The sequence below is a fragment of the Strongylocentrotus purpuratus genome, unplaced genomic scaffold (assembly GCF_000002235.5).
Source record: "Strongylocentrotus purpuratus isolate Spur 01 unplaced genomic scaffold, Spur_5.0 spur5_scaffold_13, whole genome shotgun sequence".
In the NCBI taxonomy this organism is placed as follows: Eukaryota; Metazoa; Echinodermata; class Echinoidea; order Camarodonta; family Strongylocentrotidae; genus Strongylocentrotus; species Strongylocentrotus purpuratus.
The window spans coordinates 30,055,731-30,082,852 of NW_022145598.1; the positions used below are offsets into that span (position 1 = coordinate 30,055,731).

At 37.8% G+C, this 27,122-nt stretch overlaps 1 protein-coding gene across 11 annotated transcripts in view; it reads right to left on the bottom strand.

Annotated features, from left to right (window-relative positions):
- Window positions 1–871: 871 nt before the first annotated feature.
- LOC100889842 (nascent polypeptide-associated complex subunit alpha, muscle-specific form) overlaps window positions 872–27,122 on the bottom strand; it is a 32,272-nt gene continuing 6,021 nt past the window's right edge. The window contains exons 2-16 of one of the 11 annotated variants that reach the window (XM_011678587.2): window positions 22,330–22,461; window positions 21,250–21,438; window positions 19,762–20,028; window positions 18,997–19,302; window positions 17,912–18,157; window positions 15,797–16,282; window positions 15,248–15,418; window positions 13,747–13,785; window positions 12,795–12,891; window positions 11,899–12,253; window positions 10,438–10,497; window positions 9,662–9,724; window positions 8,942–9,031; window positions 4,991–5,121; window positions 1,533–2,987 (exon numbers count right to left, since the gene is read on the bottom strand). In XM_011678587.2, the coding sequence (XP_011676889.2) occupies window positions 5,008–5,121; window positions 8,942–9,031; window positions 9,662–9,724; window positions 10,438–10,497; window positions 11,899–12,253; window positions 12,795–12,891; window positions 13,747–13,785; window positions 15,248–15,418; window positions 15,797–16,282; window positions 17,912–18,157; window positions 18,997–19,302; window positions 19,762–20,028; window positions 21,250–21,438; window positions 22,330–22,461 (2,615 nt within the window). In that variant the 3' untranslated portion in view covers window positions 1,533–2,987; window positions 4,991–5,007. Of the gene's footprint in view, window positions 1,442–1,532; window positions 2,988–4,990; window positions 5,122–8,941; window positions 9,032–9,661; window positions 9,728–10,437; window positions 10,498–10,529; window positions 11,564–11,898; window positions 12,254–12,794; window positions 12,892–13,746; window positions 13,786–15,247; window positions 15,419–15,796; window positions 16,283–17,911; window positions 18,158–18,996; window positions 19,303–19,761; window positions 20,029–21,249; window positions 21,439–22,329; window positions 22,462–27,122 lie in introns of those variants that run through there. The other 10 variants (XM_011678586.2, XM_011678591.2, XM_030983317.1 and 7 more) reach the window with 10 other exon arrangements.

A 27,122-nucleotide genomic window follows, 5' to 3' on the forward strand; every position in this document is an offset into this window, starting at 1 on the left:
CTAGACCCTGGAGGAGTCACAATGATACTACCTGCCACCTCTGAAGACAATACCTCTTCAGCCACCAGAAACTCGACAATCCTATTCAAAATGTCCGACTTTAGCAAATAACGTTTAATGCCAACAACCTCATAATGAGCTGCTACATCCAACAATTCAACTTTAGTCAATGAGCTTAATCGCTCCGCAGACGGATCCCTAACAAACTCTCCCAACGAGAATTCGCTAGCCATCATGCAAAAAACCTAGCCTCCTAAATAACCTAGAAAGAACTAGAGCCTGGCTGTTATAATTCCCAGCCAACCTTAAAACACCTAGATTCTACAATATCCGAGAAATCTAGACAACCTGACTGTTATAACCCTCAGTCAAACCCCGCAAATCCATGCAGAAACATGAGAAGACAACAATGTTTTTCTCACAACACATTCACACCACGAATGCCTGAACCTGAAACGGCTACCCCAGCGGTGCCCGACGATATCATCTTAACGAACCGACATCGACAACACACACACAGTACACACCGAACAGTCCGCTCATAAGTAACGTGTATGAAACTCGTCGCACGCAATGTAATGCAACATGCCAGCGCTAGTAATATGATCACAAAAATCACCTGAAAATCATACTTTTCACTTTATGTACCTGGCCGAGCCCCCATTTGTTACGTGAGGTGGGTTTCCTCTACCCGTTGTCCCTGGGTCCTTTGTTCCACAACAACAGAATACACAACACAAAGTGGTTAGATTTCAAGGGCTGATCTTCATTATTGAGCTTCGTTCTTCAACTCCAAATACTAGACTAACTCGTCCTGAGGACGGTCCGTACAATGTATCTAGATTCGGTCGATACACCCATCACACTAAACATACCCCCCCCCCTCTCTCTCTCCTTATCTCTGGATTCATCGGCTGTTCATTTGATTAGTTGGTTGGTTGGTTTTACCTTACTGATAAGAAAGCGTGTGCATGATTGCATAGTAAGCAACCAGGGGACCAACGGCTTTAAGTCCTCTCCGAGGGAATTGGTAATGGGGATCATTGCCTTACCAAAGGGCCCTAGAGCATCGGCTGAGCTTCGAACCCGGGACCTCCCGGTAACTAGGTAACTGCTTTACCATTGAGCAACTGCGCCTCCTCATTTCGTGTATTCATTGAGTTACAGTGATACGTAGAGATTTAAAAGCTGGACCCCGTTCATACTTGACGCTCCATAAATCAACGGACTATAATATTATACAATGTTGGTCCACCTTTTATCTGTTATCATGTTTACGAGTTCCAGCCAGGGAGAGAAGAAGCACAGAAGCCGTGTGTTACCCAGATGATAAGGTCCTTGCCTCTCTCCATAAATGGACGCGTACCTCGTGCTCCGCAGAATGACGAAATCTTTCCAGCCTGGGACATCACACCCTAGTCATGGATACTGGGGCGCTTCCCTAAAGTAAGTGACACATTTAATCAGTAACATATCTTCCTTTCGTTAAAAAGTCGATATTTTTAAATTAAGCAATTAAACAAAAAAGAGAATGAACTTACAAAAGCATACAAATACAAACACTTTGTATTGCATTCATATTTAATTTGCCTTCAGCCATGTCAATGGTTTGGAATCCTTTGGGCATATATTCGCCCAAATATTAATTCTTAACAATTTATTATTGAATCCTCTGTTCAACTCCGAATACAAAAATGATATACAATTCTTGAAATAATAACCTTTTGCGTATACTCCAGTATAAAGTGAATAAACTTGGCACATGTTTTTTTCCACAAGTATATATATGAAATATATAAATTATTGAAAGTAAATAGCAATTGCCACCCCCACAAATATTCTGGTTCATTTACAAGATTCCCTTTACCTTTAGCTACAAATACTAAATAAATATACACTGAAAATAAAAATTGGTCATTCCAGTAGAAAATAATCTTATTTCGACACAATACACACATAGTTATATAAATATCTTAATCCCATTAACAAGTAGAGGCGTTGACTTATCAAGCATGTTAAGTGCAACTCGTGAATATAAGTATACTTACAAAAAATCATTATTCGTATAAAACAGATTAAAAAATATATTTACATGCTGAATGAAATAATTAATAACAAGTTTGATTGATAATGTGAATCTATTGTTCCAAGGTACCACAATTACACTTTTTAAATTTACCATGCTAGTTTTTATGTCATTCATTGTTAATGATAAAATGGATTAGGTATATCATTCTAAAAGTACTGTTTTGAGTTGTGTGGTTTTCTAAGAACATCAATGATACCTGTTAGTTAAAACCTTGAATAGATAATAACCGTATGAAAGGATATAGTTACAAGACCCGAAATCGTTTCCTATTCCTTGTTTTAATAATTAAAACAAAAAATCATCGTTACAAGTTGAATGAAAAAGTTTCGAAATAACATGACAAATTTTAAAAAGCAATTTTAATTGCGTTCTGAAATATCCTTGTATACATCTATTATATACAAAAATTCGATTGTCTGTATTATATCTAAACACATCAATTGTACATTCAGTCATAAAATTAAATTCAGCTTAATTCCGTAAAAGAAAAAAAATGTCTGTACGCCGTCTCTTTCTTTTTAAATACAGTGACTTTCCCAAATATAAAATCAAGGGGAAAGGGGGAGGGGGAGTGAGACAGTGCAGTTAATAGATGCCCTGATCACATTTGAAAAGTAAGTCACTAGATTGAAGAGACCGTTTCTTATTGGAATAAGATCAAAGTAAACCATAAAGATTTCCTAAAATACTCCCAATTAATCCCAATTATACACGATTCTAGAAACACATGTAACATTTGTTCCCGATGCTAAATAATCGTAAAGGGTACAGAAAAGTGTCTTAAAACGTAAGTTTGTATTAAGTTAAATCAGATTAAATGTTATGATCTTTAGTAGAGAACTTCTTCGTTTTGGAGAACAGAAGAAGGCTGTTCCGCGTTCGAATCGTCCACAGGATTCTATTAAAGAAAGAGAATGTGAACATTAGAGATAGTTTCACGAGTAACATAAGGGTGGAAAGTATTAAATCTGGTTAAATATTAAGAAAACCACTAAGAGGCTGACCAGGTTACACCGTTATGTAGGTTAATTGAAAAGTTAAGACCTGAGTATAACAAAGAGATACATTCTCTCAAAAGTTAATAATAGGACTTGATTTGTGTCGTGTTGAAATAATTAGTTTACTACATTGATTGGTTCACACAGCTAATAAAGCACAATTTCATGGATTTCCAAATCCAGATCTTAGGAAAAGTCCCCATAAGTTAGTCAAGGTTTGTATAACAAAAGTCATACTCACAATATACTCCCTTTTTTAATAATTAGAATAAAAGAACACTCTTTTGTATTAATAAGTATTACCATGTTTACAGACCCTTATACATATAATCAGGTTACCTGTTAGCATCTTTCGTTTGCTATGTAAATGTCATTGTTACTTAAGTGATGAAGACATTAGAAATAGAAGGAAAACAAAATTAGGGGATGTTTACGTCCAATATGTTCTTGATGAAAGTATATCAAAGTAAAAATGGTATGATATTGATGTATAGAGAATGACAATAGAAATAATGATGATGAAAAGGATTGTTGTGATTGGGGGAAGAGTTGATTATACTGATGACGGTGATGATGGTGATGATGATTATGATGATGATGATGGTGATGATGATTATGATGATGATGATGATGATGGTGATGATGGTCATGATGATGATGATGATGGTCATGATTATGGTGATGATGGTGGTCTTGATGATGGTGATTATAGGCATAACGCTGATATCAAATTACGGAGAGTGCAGTTTAGGTATAATCAAAGCTTTGAAGAAACAAATCCTTATATTAGAGAGAAAGAGAGATGAAAACTGGACATATTTTTGGATAATAGTTACTCCAAGTCATATAGAAAGAGACACGAGCAAAAGGTTAAAAAGAGGGGGTGGGTTGAAAAAAAAGATATACATTTAAAGGGAAAGACCGTTTGGAAAATTGAAAAAATAGGAGAAAGTTAAAGAATACAAAATACAATGTAGATGGACAGAGAAAAAGAGAGATGAACAGAGAAAGAAAAAAAAGAGAGAGAGAGAGAGACAGAGGCAGATAGATAGAGATAGAGAGAGACAGAGAGAGAGAGAGGGAGAGAGAGCGAGATACACAGGCGGAAAGAGGGAAAAGGGTGAAGGAGATCATGAATGTAAGGATCAACTACGAATGGACAATGTTTGTAAAGTAATCATTATGAATGACTGTATTTCAATAGTCGAAATGCGACTTGCATGTTATCTTAATTAGGACAAACATTATAGCTTAACTTGCCGATCTAGCTTCACGTAATGTATGCAAATTCAGTCTCAATGCGAATTGCATACATTACGTGAAGTTAGGTAGGACAAGATCTTATACCATGTCTATCCTACCTAACAACAACATGTAATTCGCATTCTGACTATTGCAATAATATAATTCGTAACAGGTGACTGAAATATTTTTAACAAGGCACTTAACAAAGATTCGTGCATTAAATTTAATAGCAGTACGAAAACATTTGATTTTAAAGATCGTGAATTTAGCAAGGCCTCAAACGCCGAATGAAGAGACTAATGTTCTTAATGTTATGTATGCAAAGAAGTTGATGACTATGGCAGGCATTTGGTGTCATAAAACATCGACCTTTTTAAAAGTTCAGATATTTTTGTATCGTGTTGACCAATCACAACACTAGAATCACCGCGGCCAGTCTACCACATTACTAGTTTATTTCCTACCGGCACATTTCAAACTAAAAATCACCGATAAATGCTTTCTTTGTCTAAATGTCTACAGTACCCGCACGGACCCTCGTCCCCTGATTTGTCAACGAAAACATTGATGAAAGTGATCGATGATTTAATGCCATCCAACTTTTGCAACCGAATCTTTATGGCACCATACGCCTGCCATAGAGCATTATTCGGATTACCATGGTAATGAAGATGGTTATGATGGAAGAGGTGGTGGTGGTGGTGGTGGAGGTGGAGGAGGAGGAGGAGCAGGAACACCGATTGTAGGACCTCCAGATGATGCATTCCCCGGGGTTAAAAAGGATGGGGGCTGGAACCAGAATCGGCGTTTACAAAATGAGGTTGACAATACAAAATATGAAGCGAAATAGGTGAAATACGATGGATGGACAAAAACAAATGATGAATGTATAATTAATAGATGACAATTTGATGCGATAACGATAGAACAATGAGAGATAGATCAATTGCAATATCTAGCACTTCTTATGGTGAATTTGATTTCAAAATGTCTTGAGAAGCAACTGAGCCCACAACTCAATCGCCTCGTGAGTATGGATTTTGTATTAAACAGCTTTCGCTAAAACAGTTGCTAGATGTTCGCTAACAACACCATCAATGCGTTAACCTTATCAAATTACGAGGTGGTAATCATCTGTTGTCAACAAATATGCTTCTCTCTTGTGTTATGGATTACTGAACTATGCATCCATCATTAACTTCTGATCATTGCTGGGTCAGATGGCCTGAATAAGATTGTCATTATTCTTGACATAACTGAATGGACCGTCGAAACGTATTAACCCAAACACTATACCAACTTCTTTCGAAAAATTAACCTATTGCAATTCTAATAGCCTTGTGCGTCATCTATTGAAATGTGCGAACACAACATTGTCGTATTTTGTGATCCGACCGTAATTTTTGAGGGACAGACAATAGAGTATTGAAATTGCCCTTGCGTTGATTTGTATAAAGTAGTTGCGAGTGTCTTCATAGTGCTATCGTCATAAGAATATTAAAAGATTAATTGTGTTTGTGTGATATTCAAATCATTGGTGTGGTGTAAACCAAGGGAATAACAAATACTTTATGGAAAATATGTTTTGGAAGGAAAATGTTTCATTTTGATCACTATCTTGGGTACAATTATGTAATACACAGATGTTATATAGCAAAGTATGATTTCTTTTAAAGGAAGGAAAAATGCAAATAAAACGTTTAGAACTACTTTGGTGATACGATGTAATTATAATGATTGTAAACAAAAGATCCACATCAAAAAGTAAAAGAAGAAGGGGAAAGGGGGGGGGGGGGGAGAGATAAGGAAGAAATAGAAATAGAAAAAGAATGAGAGTGTGAGAAATAGAAAGATATATATATATATATATATATATTCTAGAAAGAGAGAGAGAGAGAGAGAGAGAGGAAGAGAAAGAGAGAGAGAGAGAGAGAGAGGAAGAGAAAGAGAGAGAGAGAGAGAGCGAGAGAGAGAGCGAGAGAGAGAGTGTGTGTGTGCTTGCAAAAGAGAGAAGAAATTTGCTTAACAGAAACTAAGCAAACGAAATAAAATAAAACCCACCCAGTCTGCAACTCGCAAACCAGATGTTAATGACGTTGTCACACCAGGTACCTTTGCAGTTAAAACTTTGTCAGCCAACGAAGGTTTTCCCTTCACCACAGGAGGGGATTTGATAGAGGGTGCAAGTGAAACCCCTTTGAAACCCAGCTGGGGTACAGGTGGGGGTGGGGGAGGTGCAGGAATGTTTGCTGAAAGTAGTGGTGATGGGTTAGGGACTGTAAGAGAGGAGGGACCTGGAGGCAACTTTGGGGGAACTACATCTGTGGGAGAAATCCCGTTTGTCAATGAATTTGGAACCTTATCCGTCGCTGTTGGTATGGATTTCTTTGCTTTTCCAAACTTTGAGGTAAGGCCTTTCGGAATCGCAATTGACTTTGGCACCGGTATTGAGGATACCCCCTCTGGTAGTTCATCAGATATATTTTCGGATATACCCCCAGATACGGCTGCTTTTGCAGATTTAGCAAGAGTAGACCCCATTGGTCCTGAAACGGTGTCCTGGAGTTCTTCGGGTAGGCCCATCTCCGACATCAGAGCACCACCAACCTTTTTGGCAGCGATCGGGCCTAATTTCTTTGCTATTTTCCCAAATTTTGATTTGAGACCTTTTGGGATTTCGACTGCATCTTGCACCGGTATTGAGGATAGTTCCTCAGGCAATTCATCTGACATGGCTTCAGACAAACCCCCGGATACAGCTGCTTTTGCCGATTTAGCAATCATGGACCCGACTGGTCCTGTAACGGTTTCTTGGAGATCTTCGGGAAGGCCCATCTCGGACATGACAGCCCCACCGATATTTTTTGCAACCAACGGACCCAATTTCTTGCCTGCCTTTTTCAGGAAGCTTGCAGAATTTTTCTTTCCAGAATTTTGTGGAACCGGCAGGTTTCCCTTTGGCTCTTCCGAGAGAGCTTGATCGGTTAAATCTTCGACAACGTTTGGCACGATCTCTAATAAGGAATCTGGAATGGCATCTTGTAAATCCTCTGGTAGTTCTGAGAGAATAGCGCCCTGAACCTGCTCTGCAACAATCGGGGCAAGCTTTTTGGCTGCCTTTTTCAGAAAGCCTACTGCAGCCTTTTTACGCGATTTGGAGACAGAAGCCTGGACGGTTGGAAACCCTTTGGGAAGGTCTGATGCGGCCTGTAACGGAACAGAGGTAATAGCCCCCACGATGTCTGCGTCACCCGGAGACGTATCTGAAAGATCTCCATTTTTAACCCCTGTAATGAGGTCAGAACCTAGCTGTGCATTTGCTTTCTTAAGTAAAGATTTCGAAGGTATATCTCCAGAAGGCACCGGAATATCTTCAGACAAATCCGTAGATATTTCCTGAGGTAATTTTGGTTTAGACAGAGATGGAATCAACTTCTTCAAAGATTTTGAAAATTTGGAACCCGTCAAACTCGTGGGTATTGGCGCAACGGCTACAGATGGCAAGTCTACCTCTAGAGGGTCTAGCGCGGAATGGGAGAAAGACGGTAACTGGCCGCTCAGGTTAGTCACGTCTGACGCACCGGGACCTACAGGCATGCGTTGGCCGAGGGACTGCGTCAATTCGGTAAGAAAGGGATCATTTGGAACTTCAGTTTCAAGTGTGTTAGGGGAAGACCTTAACTCCCAATTAGAGTCGATTGCTAACGTCTTCGGTGCACCAAAAGTTGCAGTGAACGCGGATTGTGTCAGGGATTGTCTAGTACGTTCGGGATCGTTGATTGACGGAGGGGAGGGATGTTTCGCGGATGATTGGGAAGGGGTGTGGTGTGGGATAGGAGGAAGAGGAGGGGGAACTGGAATGAGGGATGGTGCTGGGGGAGGAGGTTGGAGCACACGGTATGCATTCTGTTAGGAGTGGAATAAAATGACAAGTGCGAAATGACAACCATGCATGCAAGGTGAAAGTAAAAACATACCAAACAAACCAAAACAAAACATGCAATACAAAGAGTTTATGAATGATATCAACCATGAATTATGCCTGCAATAAAATGACACAAATATAAATTGCTCATGCAATAAAAGTACATAAAGAATATCCATTACAGTTGAATGCAAAAACCCCACAACAAAACACAAACATGATTACAACCATAAAAACTATGTAATTGGATCATTCATGGGTAAAGATAATTGAACCATATTTACGCCTTTATCGACATTACTGTAAAATTAGTGCCCATATTTTATGATTTTTTTTTAGTAATGCTGTTATTTTTTGTTTGTTTGCAGAACAGAGTAAATGGAGAAGAGCAGCAAGTGTTAGTTCACAATGTGAATACACACCTGCATCCGCGCATACAGATTGTTAAATTTTGAATTTTTTATTTCCCGAAGAATGACAATGTCACAGCTTTGTAGGTTTAGGCATTGGATTTGCTCATAGCAGCTTGGAAACATGTTAATAGCTATCACGCGGTCATATGTCTCAAATTTGAACTCAGTAATACTTTTAAGGAGGTGCAGGGGTTAAGAAGCACTCGAAATATCAAACTCAAGACAGTTACGAGTTTATCACAGCACGCATTAAACTGCATTGCCGATTTACCGAGCTACACGATGATACTGATTCCTGGTCGTATTCTAACCGAATAGATGTGGATGGAAATGAGAATGCCGGCGACATTGGGGGCGAATACTACGTAGAAATGTGTAATGATAAGAAAGATGTATGTTAGCTTTAGTATCGAATTGGCTAATAATAATTGGAACTATAAGAAATTATTGAAAGTGACCTGATGACATCTGTCAACCTATATTCTTTTTACAGGGCTTGAATGCCATAGTCGCCGTGTATACAGTGTATGTTGTGCACGACTCTCAATATATCACAACATTTCTATTTATGGAATAAGGTAAAACATTAAAGTAAAACAATAACACATGAAGTTATTTGATCCAAGCACTGCAATAGCTATAAACTTGATGTTTTCGTTTGGGTATACTGAAACTTTTGATGATGTTTTCGTTTGGGTATACTGAAACTTTTGATGATGTTTTCGTTTGGGTATACTGAAACTTTTGATGATGTTTTTGATTTATAGGATAAAACACCTTAGACTTGCCCTTTATCGGCCCACTCTCTCAACAAGGTCGTCTGTTCAGTATACTGAATGTCAAAATTCCACAGATTAAGCTATATACTTCTGTGCCATTATCCGGAGATAGATTCTGAGACGGTGCATAGATAACGCGGACTGGAAATATATTGCAACCGACGTTTTTCATAATTTTTCACTCCAAATCACTGCAAATTTATTTTGTTTACCTCTTCATACTGCATGCGTACGGGGGTAGGGAGAGGTGGAAATGTCGGCGACTGAGGCATAAACTGCTACCATTCAAAGGGTGTATGCATGGAAGGAAATAACCGAAGCAACCATATCAATATGAAATTGGATGAGTTATCATGGAAAATTATTAGGATATGTAGCTTCATAGCTCAATGACAGTAAATAATATTGAATATAATGAAAGATAATGAAAGGTTAGTGCTTGCTTTTTTTTTTTTTTTTTTTTTTTTTTTTTTTACTATATTTGTAAAATATTTTACTATGCAAGTACAGTTCCCTACACTATTGCTTCTTGCAATTATGATGTTAAATAAATAGTGTTAAATATCCACGAATACAGAGCTAGTTTTGAAAACTCGTTCGTATATGCAGCGGTAAACTGCAGTGTTTCTGTTATTCAACGCGTACAAGTGAAGTAATGCACGCAAAAAGATATCCTACGCGTCCTCACTGATCCCTGCGTTATATGATTCAGAAATGTGAAAGGATTGTACCTACATCATCATAAAAAACAGCGGCTTACCGTGGCGTATCTGAACAAGGCTTTACTAAAGTACTGCTCTATGCTAAGAAATGAATGCGATGCGATAAACAATGGATAGTATAATGAACCAACGGAAAATATTTTGTATAGTGTTAGCAAAAGAAAGCTTTACGATATGATAATGCTTGATATTGTTAATAGATGATAAGTGTCAGGCCTATATAGATTTTAGAGGGTTAAATATTATAAAAGTAAAGCAAAAGTTACCGCTGAATCGTCAAACTCTGGTGGGGGCGGTGGCGGGGGACTTGATGGCGGCGGCGGAATCTGCTTGCAAGAAAAAGAAGGCGATGCATTTTCATAGCTGATAGAAAGAAAGAGTTTCAACGACGGAAGTTGTAGAACAGATGTTGGTTACTGCAAATCAGATATACCATCATCATGTCGGGTTGTAGAAAGAAGAACTATTTTCGGTAAATTTCCACGAAATTCGTTCCACAACCATTGAGTTTTGTTTCGTTAAATTTATTGATACTCTCAAGTGGTATGTGGCATGTCAAACGTATTAAGTTGACTTCAAATGCACAGTATTAAGAAGAATAATATAAATTGTTGATATTTTTGATTTCACAAAACAAATCATGAAATGTGTACATCCATTAATCAAAGTTAAACATTTCTTTGTCTTAAAGGTCACACTTAGTAAAGTAATTTGCATTTTCTTAGTGGCCTGTTGTTTTCTCTGATGAATCCTGAAAAAAAAAAACAAGTTTGACAATTTATCATGTTGGCATCTATTGTACGGAGATACCCTATGGTTTTTAGTCTTTATTTTCCACACTGCCACGGCATTGTTCATGGTATATAATGAAGCAGTGACAGAATGCCATGAGCACTGAAATAAAAAGAGCATTAAGTCAAGTATTTATAAATTGACACAATAAGATATCATCTATTGGTTGAAGCAGGACACACCATGCTGATGAGAGACAGTGAGATAGATAGATGGAGACTAAAACATGATCTTGTTGAAGCCGTACGCCGTAAGTTAAGAAACGCAAAATAAAAAAATGCCCACGATGTCAAAAGAATCTAGGCAGAAACAGCAAGGATTAGCCAACATTTTATGCAGTAAGAAGACTGGTATTGCATCTGCTATGCAACTACATAGCAAAACCCACTGTAAAGGAAAGCTATGTATCTAATTCATGGAAATACATTGAATGTGAAAGCCAGCAAAAGATAAGATGCGAAATATCTTTGTTACCGCTGGCTCAGTATTCTGTGGCCCAGAACCAGATGCGGGTCCTGGTGGTGGTGGTGGTGGTGGTGGTGGTGGTGGTGGTGGTGGTGGCGGCGGTGGTGGCGGCGCTGGTTGTAGTGGTGCGCGCTTCTGCATCAGGGGGGCGGGGGAGATGGAGTAGATTCTTTAAATTACAAGGGTATCCTAATCTTTGTGTCACTAAAAGATTTTCTCTCAGTCAGTAAAAGTTCAGTTGATTCATCGTTTCCGAGGAGATTCTTTGATCAGACTGATCCCTTGTTCAATATATCAGTACTATGCTTTATCAGCTTTTTAATTAGCGGAGTCTTCCGTTATCAAGTTTAAAGCTTAAATTGTATACACTTAGACGTGATTAATTTTTTTTTTTTTTTTTTTTTTTTTGGGGGGGGGGGGGGGGGTTCGAGTGTGGGCTAATAGTGAAGAGAAAGTTAGTCAATACATACTGCTTCGTCGTCATAATCGGGCTCGGGTATTTCTGGTGTCGTCATCTGCTCTCCAGGTCCGTTTGGCGTCTCCACGGCAGGCACCATAGGCTCGCTAGGTGTCTCAGGAATCGCAGAAGGATTCGAATCGGGAACCTGCTGGGGAACCTCCTCCTCCGACATGTCGATCTCTATCATCCCGTTCATGTTCGGATCGACGGGGGCCACATTACCGTTTTCGATGTCGCGCGGGACTTCGTTGACGAAGGACGTGTTTTCGATACCGTTCTTCTTCTCGTGACCATTCATGGGAGGCGTGGTCATAGGGAGTAGGTAAGAATCGCCACCGGAACCAGGAGCGCCATCTGCGATATCCCTGTAAAATATAAACATAACAATGTAGGCCTACTTTAAAACATCAATTACAATCCATAATTTTTTTGTGATGGGTTTGTAGTAGCATTAGCACCATATTAATTGCACATGGAGGTGGTTGGAGTATGTAGAAGTTAATCATGTTATTCACGCGGTGTAATGTTACCAATGTATGCAAAGAAACAAGAAGGGGCCTCGTCAATAAACAAGTACATTTGACTATCATCATCATCAGCATCATCTTCATTATCATCATTGTCATCACTGTAACAATTTCTACATTTCTACCTCCAACATCATCGCCACCATAAACACTATTATCACCACCATTAAATTCATCGTTATCATCATATTAATCATCATCATTATCATCACTTTTATTATTCATATGACTTAAAACACCACCATTTAGAGTATCAACACCATCATGGCCATCAAAATCATCCTCATCGTCATCATCATAACCATTGTTGTCATCATTATCAACTTCATCCTCATCATAACTGTCATCATCATCGTCATCATCATGGTTATGGCGTTACCTTTCTGCCTTGGCATGCTTGGAACTGCCGCCGCACAACACGTAGCAACATAAACTAAAGATCACCAGTAAGAATAGGGTTCCAACACCAACAAGTACTGTATAAAAGAGAGAAACAATGATGACATTGACTCCTTTGCACATCAAATATCAATTGCTGAACCACGATTCGTGTTAGGACGGCAGTAACTTTATCGCAAAAATCGAGGAAATAGAAATATTATTACTTCATAACGAGCATTGTGTTAACTTACGCAATAATAACTGTAAACATTTGGTTATAAAATATGAGTTTATGAAAATAAAAGACCTTTCATAATTATAATATCTCGTTGGTTAAAAACCAGACGGGCGTTAACTTCTACGTTAAAGTATAGGGGTTAATGCCCCTTCTAGCTCCAAGTGGACGATCTGCTAGTTGATATCATTCGTAATATTAACCCCCCAAAAAATCTAAAAAATCGAGGTTATTTATTCTTAGTAAAAATAAGCAGAGAAATACTTCAAGATGATCATCAGTAGTAAATTATACTTTATCAGATTTTTGAATAACTAAAACGTGGATTTAATCAAGCGATTTGTGAAAATGCTGTTAAAACATCCATTCTGAAATTGAAAACAAATTGGCGCCCTTATTGAAAAATTTAAGGCCGGAGCTATTATATTCTACTTCAAATATACTACATATTTTGGTACATGTAGTTTGTAAACAGTGATCGAAGTTTATAGGTCCACCAAGTTTTCCACAACAGTATTATTACGAAAGTGTAAAAATGCCTATTAATGAAAATACAACTGAAAATAAAACAAGACTACAGACGAAAGTCGCCAATGAATAATAATGACTCTTAAGTGGAGGTTTCAACTACCGGTAACACATAAATCTTTTTAAATACCACTTAGATATTTGTTTAAATACCGAATAGTTATGAAAGGCATAATAGGCTACTTACGTATGACAAATTGGGTGAAAGTAAGTCCATCGAACAACTCTGTAAAGGAGAAAATATGAATAAAGAAAGAGAGAAGAAGAAAGATAAACATGATGAATGCACAAGAAATATCTTCGGGAAATAACAGAGGAAAGGCTATTTTACTCCCCCTCTCTCTCTCTCTCTCTCTCTCTCTCTTTCTCTCTCCCTCTCACGCAAATACCTTTCAAACGACTTCCTTCTCCTCTCCATCTGCCCCCCCTTCGCTTTTTTTTTACTTTAAATCTGTAATGGATGTTATTATATATATAGCATAACAATAATGAGAACGGCCTACGATTATAATACACAACGTGACAAGTAGATAATGACAAACTAATCATGATGTCGTTTTCCCTTTATGAATTATTTAAGGATACTCTAAATCATCACTCCTATTAATTGATAGATAGATAAGGCGCGACGGAATTTTTTCCTTTAGTTTTATAATTAGAAGGAAAAAAAACCCGTTCCATTTTTTCCTGGTTTAGCACTTTAATGTTTGCTATAGGATAAATATAGCTTATCTTCAATTATCATGTGCTCAGTACTCCGTACAATGACTGCTTTTATTTTGCAAAATTAAATTCGTTGGCGCGAATTAATAACATCAATCGATCAAATATGTATAGGCGAATTACAATGATTACAGGACGGCTATGTCCATGTGAATAGCGTGTTCGTGGATTACAAAATTGCAAACTACTGTATAGCATCCTGTCTTCTCTAGGTTTCCATTGCACACCGGTTTTGGTATTTTTGTCTCATTTCGTCTCTTTTTCTACCTATCTCCACTCCCCCTCTCTCCTTTCTACCTCTCTTTCTTCTATCTTAGTGCCCCTTCCTTACTTTCCCCCTTTTCCCCCTCCAAAAATATTTTATTTTTGATAGTAATTAATATACGTCTTTTCGCTACATCAAATACACATATCTCATTTTGGGTTTTTCTTAACCATCTTCATGACTACTGAGTATACATAAAAGATTAGATAAATCTCCCAACACTCATCGAGTTTCTCATAAAATATTAAGCGAAAATAGAGTTAAAAGAAGGTCAAAAAAGGAAAAGCAGGCAACTTCTTGTGAGAGAGGAAGAGATAATCTGTTATTGCACATGACTAGGTTCAAAACTAAAGGAGAATGAAAGCATTATTGAAAAATAAAGCACTACAAAGCAGGAACTAATAATTATGCGCAGTAGGCTCTGTTTTGTCACATGAACATGAAAATGCACATCAAATTAACTGGAATCCTAACCAAACATTCAAGCTTCATCTCTGGACCTCATCAGGGTTTAATTATTGCCTACAAATTACGCGTTTGCAAGCAGACAGAAGAAGAGTCTAATATTCTGAGAATGAAATGTTAATAACATTTTCCTGCAAAAAACTCCTGTAGGGTTAGAAGTACGTGTCATGATGTCATCCCTTGAATCTGCAATTTTTGAAAATGATATTGTGAATTAATTCGGGTTTTCACTCACTGTTGCACTGAATCGGATTCGTGAAGGTCCCGTTGGCCTGGCATACCGCTCTGTCGAAAGCAGCTGCGAAGCCAGCATCGCAAGTTATAGTGATTTGATCGTTGACGAACGCCGAAGTTCCTGCTGGTGCAATCGCGCCGTTGGACAACCTGGGGTATATACATTGCCGGTCTGTGAGGGATAGACAGCGAGTAATTCCGTTTGGTGATAAAGATGGTAGTGGTGGTGTTGGGGTTAAACCCAAGACATTTACATGACGATTATTATCGAACCGTGTGCGAATTAATAACATAAAGCGTCGTGTTATCGTGGTATAACTGCAGTGGTAAGGTCTTATAAGAGTGCTCTTAAAACATTTATTAAAAAAAATCACTTGGTGATAGAATAATCCATAACATGAGGTATATATTAATCAACCCTCAATGGCATACCAGGTGAACTGCATATATTACAAATGAAGATGCCATTTCATTTCAAGCATCTCGGAAAAGATCTTTGGGCGAGTTTGAAGATATTGGAGAATTATAGGATGTGGATCACGTATCTCACCCTCGATTGTAATCTTCCAAGAATACACCCTGTTTGAAACAATGACCTCTGATGAGTTTGTCACCTCCAAGTTCATCCCATAATGCAGTTCTGGATAATTTCCTAGGTTTGAGAAACTATGAACCTCATGCTCTGTGGCCTCAGATGCACTTTCCGAGTAAACCAGCGGCGACAGGTCATCCGAGGAAAAGCCAACAAAGTCCCCTTGGGCGAAACCCAAAGATCGCGGCAACAAGGCGGACACAAAGGTGACACTTCTTGCGGGGGTCAACTGCGTCATGTCGATGAGCTGCAGTGCATTACCGGATGCGCGTCGCCATAATGTGACATTGATTTGATTGGTTGTTGCAGCGTAGAAGGAAATACGCGTGATGGCTCCGTGACATGGTAATGGTCGGCCCGTGTTGATAACGAGAAGATCGGAGACGTCTCGGCTGAGCTGGCGTTCGATATCACCGACGCTCTCCGGACAGGTGCCGTTTGAAGCTGGGGGAACAGTAGCAGAAGATACGTGAAACATGTGTTTTGGAGGATTGCTCAGATGTTGTGAAACACTTTTGGTGACTATACATGATATAAACCTTTAACGATTTTCTTTTTAAAATGTTGGCATTTGTTAGTGGTTTGTGAAAGATAGAGGATAGAGTTGTTTTGTCAGCCTCAGAGATGGAGTGCAAGGGGGGAGGGGGGGGGGGGGGTGGCATTTCTAGAACGATTTGAATAAGGTGTATGTTAGGTCAGATGATGGCGTCGGTGACTTATACCTCCCCCCCCCTACCAAAAAAATCTCCAATATTTTCGGGTTATTTTCCGGTTATTTTCAAACATCGGCTGAGCCAATTTGTTTTCGAAATTAGATGACTGCAATGTTAGATTTACAAACAATAATTATAATTAGTTGTTATTGTTATTAATAGTATCATTATTATAGTCGTGCAGGGTGAATCAATAACCTCAACTGATATGGTTAGTAAGGTATTAAACTGCATGGTTTAAGATCATCAAAAGAAATCAATCTTGAAGTAAAACACAGAACATATATTCAGATACATGCATGATTCAGTTGTCCTTGGAAACATACTCTTTAAAAATAATTTGCTGATGGAGGTGCAAGATGATATGGTTATAATTATGTAGTATGAAGGGGTCATTAAGATACCTTAATTCCATGTCAACTTATATACCGTGTATATCGTTAAATATCTTTAAAAATGCCTGATTCACTTCATGTAATTTACACGTTTAGGAAAGAAAATAATAAATACAAAATGACATCGACCGGTATGAATTGGTGATTTTATAGATGATAAATGTCAGACTAGTGACAATGGAATTATGTAAACACGTCTTGGATACAATCTCCAAACTTCATCAATATACTTTTCGTAATGAAGCCATTTTTGAGGGCTCCAGTGGACTTTTATACTGAGGAGGGTGCGCTTAGAAACATCAGTATTAAGCGCCTAATAAATGTTATGTATTATTATTATTATTATTATTATAACTGGCTTATTTTGGGGAAGAAAAAGTTATTTCTTTTGAGAATACTTTGCGCGTTGTCAGTATTGACTGACAATGATATTACCTGGTTAGAAACCTATCAGAAGGGGCAAATTGCTCCCCTTTTTCCTCCTGCAAATACGCTAGGGATGGTGCACTGTACTTTACGGAATGGATGACTATGATAAGGACTCGTAATATTTTGTCTACAGATCCATGAACTTTGTTCTAGAATTTGTAAATTGACACCGTATAAAACATGTTGCTGAGGTTTCATTACTGATCTGACAGTTTGGGAAGGTTGGTTTGAAGACCTGCCCTTTTGGTGAACTCTCAAATATTATTAATTAATATTATCAAACAGTTCATCTTACTTGCTATTCTTTTGGTAGTGATGATCGGTGAACAGGACTCATTTAGCAAGCAATGGACGATATAAAGTGATATATATGAAAGTACGGTTTGTTTAATGTGATTAAAGAGCTTGAGAGAATGATAACGCATCAAAATAATTTTGCAACAACGAAAGGCAAATCTAGCAAAGCAATTTAGCCTAATTTCTGTATTTGCTTAAGTAGCAAATTAAAAGTTTAAAGCAACATGATTTGACTGTACCTGGAGTTGCCATTTCATCCGCGGTGGTAGCTTGTCGCATCGTTGTCACCACTGGTTGTGGTGGAGGTTGTGACGGGGTACCACCTTGAGTTACTGGGTCTGTCGCTGTCGAATCAGAAGTGGTGGTATCAAGGCTCGGTGGTGTTGTTGCTACAACATCGCTTGTTGCTGGTGGTTGTATGGTCGTTGTATCCTGCGCAGTTGACTGGGCTGGCAAAACAGTTGTTGCCGCGCTTATAATATAGACTGTAGTAGTAGACAAAACAGCATTTACAACAACAAAACTAATCATAATGATGATAATAGTAATGTCGATGATAGAAATAATGGTAATGATAATTATAATTCTACTAATACTAATGATAATACTAAAAATATTTCGTGGAACATGAACATTATTTCAAACCTAGGAATTCATTTTTATTGACTTCTTGAGCTGATGAGGTAAAGGAGACATTTCGATGGAAATATCTTTGATAATACTGAGTCTGTTTTAATCGGCACAGTCTATTCTTCTGAATATTCAACAACAATGACCCTTAACGGCTGCATAATTGCATAAAATCGAGTAATTCGTCGTCAATTTCCCTACTCTATATTATGATTACAACAAGCTCTTACCGATGGGAAAGAAAGAAGGGCAATTCCATGCTTGTACTTTCCCCGACCATAGCAAAAATGTCATTATATCTCAAAATAGCATTATGTTCGGAGCCTAGCTATTAGAGCTTAGATGAAGCTAAACGATACATAATATCATTTCATCTACATAACTTATAAATGCTGGGTAACGTATTTGGCAGATACATTAAACGTATCTCTCAAACAATAATCGTTCATTACGTATATCTAGGCATAGTTATTCCGGGGAGGGGTTACGGAGATGTTGACGACAACCATGAACACAGATGTTCTTTTAACGTGTTTCGGACCCGGTACGGGAATGAGGCTACGCCACTTTTGCCCTACATTGGATACGCCACTGCTTCAATAAAAAAGACAGCTTCAACACTCGATACCAGTTTTGACCCTTCCCCGGGCCCTTCCCCCATTCCATGTTAAATGTTTTTTCCTCTCAAACTTACCATCGTAGTTCAGAATGAACCCGTTTCCTGAAGACGGACTCTCAAACCAAACCGTAAAAGACGAGATCGGATCAGTTATCCATGTTCTCCGTGAGGTGAATGTCTCGTTCATGCCCCCAGCAGAGATCGTGATGATGTTACCGGAATTGATATCAAACGCGGGGAAGGTGATCTGGACTCGTTCCGTAGAACCCAGTGTTACTGTCCACTCCTGGCGTTCATTGGACATGTACACACCTGGGTAGTTGAATGACGTCAGTGAACCACTGGCACCGGTCAGGGTGAAACCTTCGGACCCAAGACGAGCTGAAAACAAGAATTAAATAACACTTATTTTGTGTTATTAAGCTTGGGTAGTCACAGTAATATTAATACTGCTCCTCTTATGCCCCCAAAAAGAAACAGAAGGAATTTGTCATTTACTTTATTTTCAGTGTTCGTCATAGATATTTCTGACTTGTGCCCCATCCTGCCAGATAAACATTGATCCGCCACTAATAATATCCAATTATTAATTATTAACTGTTTAATGTTTTTCTGGAGGAAACCGCCCTGTGGTTCGAACTCAATGATTTCGTTCAAGTGGGATCCTTTTATGGTACAAAGTAAATTATACTGCAATAATTTTGTGAACCTGTTCGATTCTTCACTTGAGTAAATGGCCTGGTAGTTTGAACTTAATAATTTTGTTCAAGGTTGTCTTCTTGACTTATGGTACAAAGTAAATTATGCTGACATATTTTGGTGGAATTGTTCGATTCTTACTTGAGTAAACCGCCCGATAGTCTCCCGTTCCGCCACACAGCTGGTATGGATCGTTCCCACACACTTCAGCGCAGAGCGAGTCGTCGACGAGGGTACCAAACTCCGACAAATCGTTTCCACAGCGATTCTTGTCCCCACTCACTTGTGAAGAGCCAGCATAGGCGTACTGAAACACCCTGCATATTTCAACGAAACCATGTAGCGTTTGGGAATTGTCCGTATAACCCACAGGCGTTGAGCTCTCGTAGCAGCCTTCGTAGTAGGGCACTGAAAGGGAAAGAATGCATGTATTCTTAACAATATGTATTTGTATAATTATAGAACGACAGCCTGTCTCTATACACTATGTAAATATAAATCCTTTTAATGTGTTATTGACATGGTTATTGCCTTAATCAAAAAGTTATCTAAATTATTTTAGACAGTTTCAATACTGGAATCCTATTGTATACTGTATTTTACAACTGTTTAAAAAAAAAAAAAAAAATCAAGTGTAAACTCTTATTTTTTAAACTAAAAACCATATTTTCTACTTTTTTTCTTCGATCATTTTCCCCCACGTTTTTCTTTGTTTTCTTCTCCTTCCTATTTTTTCTTTTTTCTCTTCAGAGTCTTATTTTTCTTTGCATTCCTTTTACTATATCAATTGAATTACTGAATGTATTTACTTCTTATTTGCCTGTTTTATACTGTACTATTTGCATGTATTTTATATTTTGCAGTCTTATTAGTATTAAAATTCAAGATGCATTAGCTTCTAGCTGTGACTTTGAATTTGTATCAATAAATCTTATCTTATCAATTCAATAATGTCCGTCGTACCAACACTGTTGATTATTTACATGTAGCTAATCAATTCAATCATTTATCGTGTGACTCAATATGTCTTCCTCTTCTAGACTGTCACCTCTCTGACTCTATCTGGCCTTTTCATTTCTCCCCTTTTCTACATCTGTCTCTCCCCTTTCCTTACTTCTCTCCTTTCTTTCTTTCTTTCTTTCTCTTCTCTTTCGCCCTCTCATTCATGTCATGACGTTTGTGTAGATTTGTATCAAAAGCCTGAACCCTCGAAAAAGTTGTCAGAGGGCACAGGAGGGGGCTGTACCGGCTGTTGGTCTCGTGGGCTGTAATATCACATGCATCGTAGACATGGTAGATATTGATACGCAGTTGGGACCATATACACATCATTTGGTCCGAACATTCCATATACTTGTTATCATAGTTCGGAAATGACGGCATTTGACTACAGCACGTTGGCTAACTGCAAAGGGACATTACCGCCATGTACAGTCAATGGACGATGAGGCTACAAATCGTCCATTGAACATGTTTAATGTGTCATATCTATTCTTCCACTCTGATATTCTTCCAAACTGACATGAAATCAAAGAGGAAACTCACAATTATTTTTTAAGTATACAATAAGTAGTCCCCGGGAGTTGTAATCCTAGTAAAGAGTAATCTAAAATTTATGTTAATTCTTACGTGCGCAGAACACAGCAGCCGGTTTGTTTGAGAGACAAGTGCCCCCAGACCACGTGACATCGGGGCAACTGGCGATGTTGGTCTCATCGCCTACGCAGTTGGCGTTGAAAAGGACGATGTCGAGGGATGCTCCTGACGCAAAGCTGAAGTCATCCACCGCACCGACCTTGAGAGCACCATCTCGAAACCCTGCAAGAGAGAGAGAGAGAGCTCAAGTCATGGCTTTGTATTTACTTTTTGCTGGCGACTAATAGAAGACGTGTAAGAGGTATGCTGAGATAGACATATAGCTAGCTAGTCAGATAGATACATAAATGTCATATATATATATATATATACATTTTATATACGTAGAAAGAGAGAGAGAGAGACAGAGAGAGAGAGAGAGAGAGAGAGGAGAGAGAGAGAGAGAGAGAGAGATGGTGGAGAAGGGTGGAGAGCAGGAGGGAGATATGGACATAATGTAGATTCTAAATGACGTATTGTATCTGCTTTTGAGAGGTGGCAAAGAAGAGAGAGAAAGAGAAAGGAAGAGAGAGAAAGAGGAAGAGAGAGAGAGAGAAAGAGAAAGGGAGAGATAGAAGGAGCGAGGAATAGTGTAGGTGTTAAACTACTAAGTATTGTATGTGCTTTTATCGGGGAGCAAAGAAAGAGAGAGGGAGAGAGAGAGATGAGGGGGGGGGGGGGGTGGAGAAGGATTGATTGTAGGCCATCAAGAAAGGCGTTTTTTTTTTTGGGGGGGGGGACTGGAGAAACAAACTCTTTGGGAATCGCCATGACTACTACGTGTGAACATTAAGCGATGGCTCAGTGGTAGAGGAGTGGCCTCGCGACCGGGAGTTTCCGGGTTCGAAATCATATCGATGCACTCTTGCCCTCCGGTAAGGCATTACCTTTCATTACCGAGTCCATTGTAGAGGACTTAAAGCCTTTGGTCCCCTGGCTGCTTACTTCCAACCATACACATATTTTGTTTTAATGTTTTATAGCAGTCAAGTAACACAAACCAACAAACCAAATCAAACCAAATCAAACCAAATCAAAAAAAAAAAAAAACAATAACGGCGAAATCTTTCTTACCGAGTTGTTTGCAGACGACGTCAGCATTTTCGATGTCGAATCCGTCAATGCAGACGGTCCCGTATATCTTGTTGTACTCTACCTCGACTCGACCGGAATTCGCTGCACCACCCCGCAGCTTTACATCTCCATCTGTAATTATAATAGATATTTATTTATTCATGGTTCATTCCATTTTGCAAGAAGCAGCCGTTGGCTGAAATGCTCACAATGTACAAATGCATGTAAATACATATGAATACACGTTCAATATAACTAAATGTACAATAAAATATAAATTTAACAATGAGATGAGAAATTCCATTAAATAATAAAATTATACTGATGAACGGACAAAATTTTACAATAAGAACATAATCCATGGAGAGAAACAAGTAGTTCACCGGCTTCTTATTTTTAGAGCGCCCACATAGCCCTCATGCTATGTACTCGTTTCGCTTCAACATTATTAGGGACATTTAGATTTGCACGTCGACATAGTGGACTGCTACGTGTGACGTCCTGTTAAGGCAGTGGCAGTCCACTATGTCGACGTGCAAATCTAAAAGTCCCTATTACCCGGATGTGGGTGAGCGGCCAAAGTAATAATATCAAGTACCCAATTACAATCGTAGGACAATCGTAGATTAATGAGTTTCAAAAGGCCATTGTATTCACAATATCCAGGATGAATAATGTTGCTAATTAATTGATATTTCCTTTTGCATAGCATAATACCCATGCTTTAAATAATTGTAATGTTATACGAGACGTATGCTGTATCGGGCAATAACTTGTAAATATATGAGTTTGTTTTGAAAATAAATGGTAATTGTAAATACATACCGGTTTCTAGTCTACGCTATCAAAACATAAAAGGACTACGAACAACGATGTGTAATAATGTGGGTAGTTTTGAAATATGTGTTATGTTTGGATGGGGTAATATTCAAATTATAACAATCGTGACAATAGGAAGATTAAAGATGTGGTAACTGATTAAAAAAGGATGTAACACACTAAAAAGGAAGTGAACCAGTTTCGAGTCCATGGTTCTGTATTAATTGTAGGCATACATCTATATCTAAAGCAGACCATCTAATTCAAGACATTTTCTTGTATCTTTGCTACCTCTTATGACCCACTTTTATCTGTTTATCTCCCTGTCTCATCTCCTCTTCTAGTCCTGTAGAAGTTTTTCAGACCTGGAAAAGTTGATATTAAAGTACATTTTTTTATTTATTTATTTATTTATTTATTTATTATTTTTTTTTTTTTTGGGGGGGGGGGGGGTTGTGTTCCAGATGGGTATTTAAGTAAATTCAGCTTGGTTGCCAGCTTGGCAACCTTGGGCAACTTTTTTAATAGCCATATTTGCATAATAATCTAATTAGCATATGTGCAATATGAAATAATATTGCTAATCTCAATCCAGGAAGCCTGAAACCATGGTTAGTACGACTTTTAAAGGGTTTTCTATGACGAGGAATTCATTTATGACACCAGTTTTTGATTCAAAGTAATGCAATTGTTTTTAATATGTATGGACTTCATTGTCATTGTTTATGTATATAAAGCCTGAAAATGGTGCAATGCAACATTGCAAATCAATTTTGAACGACTAATCATTAATTCATGAGAAGATATTCCATGTATATGTAGTATAATTAGGATATTTAGCATAATAATCTAGTAAGCATATATGTGCAATATGTAATAATGTTGCTTATCTTAATCCAGGAAGCCTGAAAACATGGATAATATGAATTTTCAAGGATTTTCCATGACGAGGAACTTTCAAACTTTCAAAAATGATTTGACATGTTGCAATGCTCCATTTTTAGGCTTTATATAGATAAACAACGACTGTGAAGTCCATACATTGTACATATGCTAATTATGCTATTTAAGACAATTGCATTACTTGGAATAAAAAACTTGTGTCATAAATGAATTCCTCGTAATAGAGAACCCTTGAAAAGTCGTATTATCCATGTGTTTAGGCTTCCTGGATTGAGATTAGCAACAATATTACATATTTCACATATGCTAATTAGATGATTATGCAAATATGGCTATTTAAAAAGTTGCCCAAGGTTGCCAAGCTGGCAACTAAGCTGAATTTACTTCAATACCCATCTAGAACACAAATCAACAAAAAACTTTGTACTTTTCCAGGTCATGTACATGGTATATGGTACCGTCTACTGGACTATTCCTGTGTCCATCCGTCTCGACATCCCTCTCTGTCTCGGTGTCTAATAAAGCCTACCTCTCTATCATGTCCATATTTAAAGTCCACCTACGGTTTTTAATTTAGGTACAAGTTTAATTTTGTTTTCCATTAAAATCACACAATCCTCTGGTATCAATGGACTTGAGATCGCACAAGTTATGTGTCGCAATTGCATACAAATCATCGAAAGGTACAAAGTGGTCAGTCAGCCATAATTTGTGAGAACCGAGAACAGGCACATTTTTCGAAAACAGGGAATAAAAAAAAAATACTGTGGATATGTTTAAAAAAAAATATTTGTCAATTACAAATGGTCAAACATAAATAACATCCCATAAAACGTAAAGCAATTAAAACAATTCAGCTTTTAGTGATGAGGAAGAATACATATACATATATGTCTGAGAGAGACATGACTTGTGTTTGACTGTTAGGATCAGATTACCACATGCTGTTAATTAAATCTGATGCACAGCAGCAATTTGATACAATGACTTAAATAATATCGTTTATACCTTGGTGAAAGAGCTGTTAATTGCTCGTTCAGTCTCATAACTGAACTGAATGGGTTAACCCAGTCAATGCTGGCAATTGATTTGTGAAACTAAACAACCTTTTCAGCTAAGAAATCCATTTTATATCCAGTTTACTACCGGATACTGCTAATTACTCCCTACAATTCTACAATAATGCATTCACAACTATATCATGGTGATTTGGAAATTAAGGAGTACCCAAAATGATTGGCTGACATTTAACACCATCAGCAGTATTCATACGCGGACAGGTTGAATACAGTGTCTGGTATAGTCAGGTACATTAGCAAAGCCAAACACCGTTTCATGGAGTGGCAACTGACTTTAATTTAACAGATCTTATAAACAACATTTGTATTCCGGGGAGGGGGGGGGGGGGGGGGAGAAGATATATATATAACTAGCAGAAAAGTTCTTGTATATTTGAAAGAAAGGTGAGGTCTATTAAAGTTCGAAATGATTGGTGAACATTCTCTCTATAATTCCTTTGCGAAAGAATATAATTGTAGCAATATCACAAGAAAATCAGTGCTCTTAAAATGCCCTCATTTAATATCCCAAAACAAATATAATACTTTAAAATTTTGAAGCAGATTTCAGAGTATGTTGTCCCAGGTTTCAGAGTATGGTTTGCAGTTTGCCTATATACCCATACAGTGATTTTTTTCTCTGATTATGAATTTCAGTAAGACTATTACAAACCTCACCATGCTCACAATACATACCTATTCTTACATACTGAAGAATGAACCTTTCCTTCATTTCTAGACAGTTTCTCACACAATGGAATCACATGACCAGCCCACTACCATGCCAAGTTGCGTGTCACTTTTTATTACCCTATGTCACGTTATTAAACTATCGTTACGTGTTTCTGCATGCATTTTTTGGTTTCTATCTGTAAAAAAATGCATAGTTCAGATTAACGGCTGCGAGACAGATTTTCAATAAAACTACATACCTTTACGTACGTCCTTGTTCATTCAAGTGTTTTTATTGTCGTCATTTTAGTACGCCAAAGTAGGTCAAAATAATGGGGAAACGGAAATACAAACGCGTGCTTGATATATATATATATATATATACATCCTATTTACAGACGCAATTCATTTCCAGTTCAATTCAATTTCGGTGTTATCGTTAAAAAAAAGAACATGGCAATAGTCCGGAGACTAATATTGTCACATTAAAGTAATATACAAAAAAAACATGAAAACAGGTTATAAATATTATTGTACCTTTACATATAGGCCTCGTAGTTTAATAACAACTAACAAGAAGAACGTGCCTTCTTTCCTATTGCAACGTCTCATGCAGCACGGAACGAGCAAAATTGAACTTTGAAACCTCAACACTTTTAATAAACAACTGACATACACGAACAATTCGCTCGCTTTATTATTTATATTTACCCTTGAAGGTTTTTTTGTATCTATACAAAGAATAGATCCATTCTTTATACGTCACGGAATATGTATACAGAGATTTTCACTAAAAAAATGCACGGCTTTCAGGCAGCTTCACAAACTTTGGAAGAAATGAAATTCCTGACGTTTCATCATGCGGTGAAAACAGGCATTTAATGAAAATACATGTAAGTACAATCATGCTACGCTACGCTATGGAATTGGAATTTAGTACTTGTACGAAGGAGTAGCTTGTTTGTCAATTGTTAAATACCACACGAAAATACAGTCTCATGTATTACCCTACATTGAAGGAAAAGTTATGAAAGTAATATTTGTGATATTAGGGCATGTCTATAGACTTTCTTTGTAGGTTACATTGCTACTATGAAAACATAATGCGAAAGCGTACAGACTAGTCCATTAAAGTTAAGCCTGTTGGACACGGGGCGTCATTTTGCACGTGTTATTATATGGTTAATCGACTCTGTAAAGGCAGTGGTAAGGGAATTCGCCCTGTTTATTTCACAATCACTTTGTGTTCGACGTAACACGGCGCCTCTAGAGAACCACACAAGTCAATGACGTAGCTGGTTACTTCAGGTAATCGAAATGGGCTTTACCAGAATAAAAAAA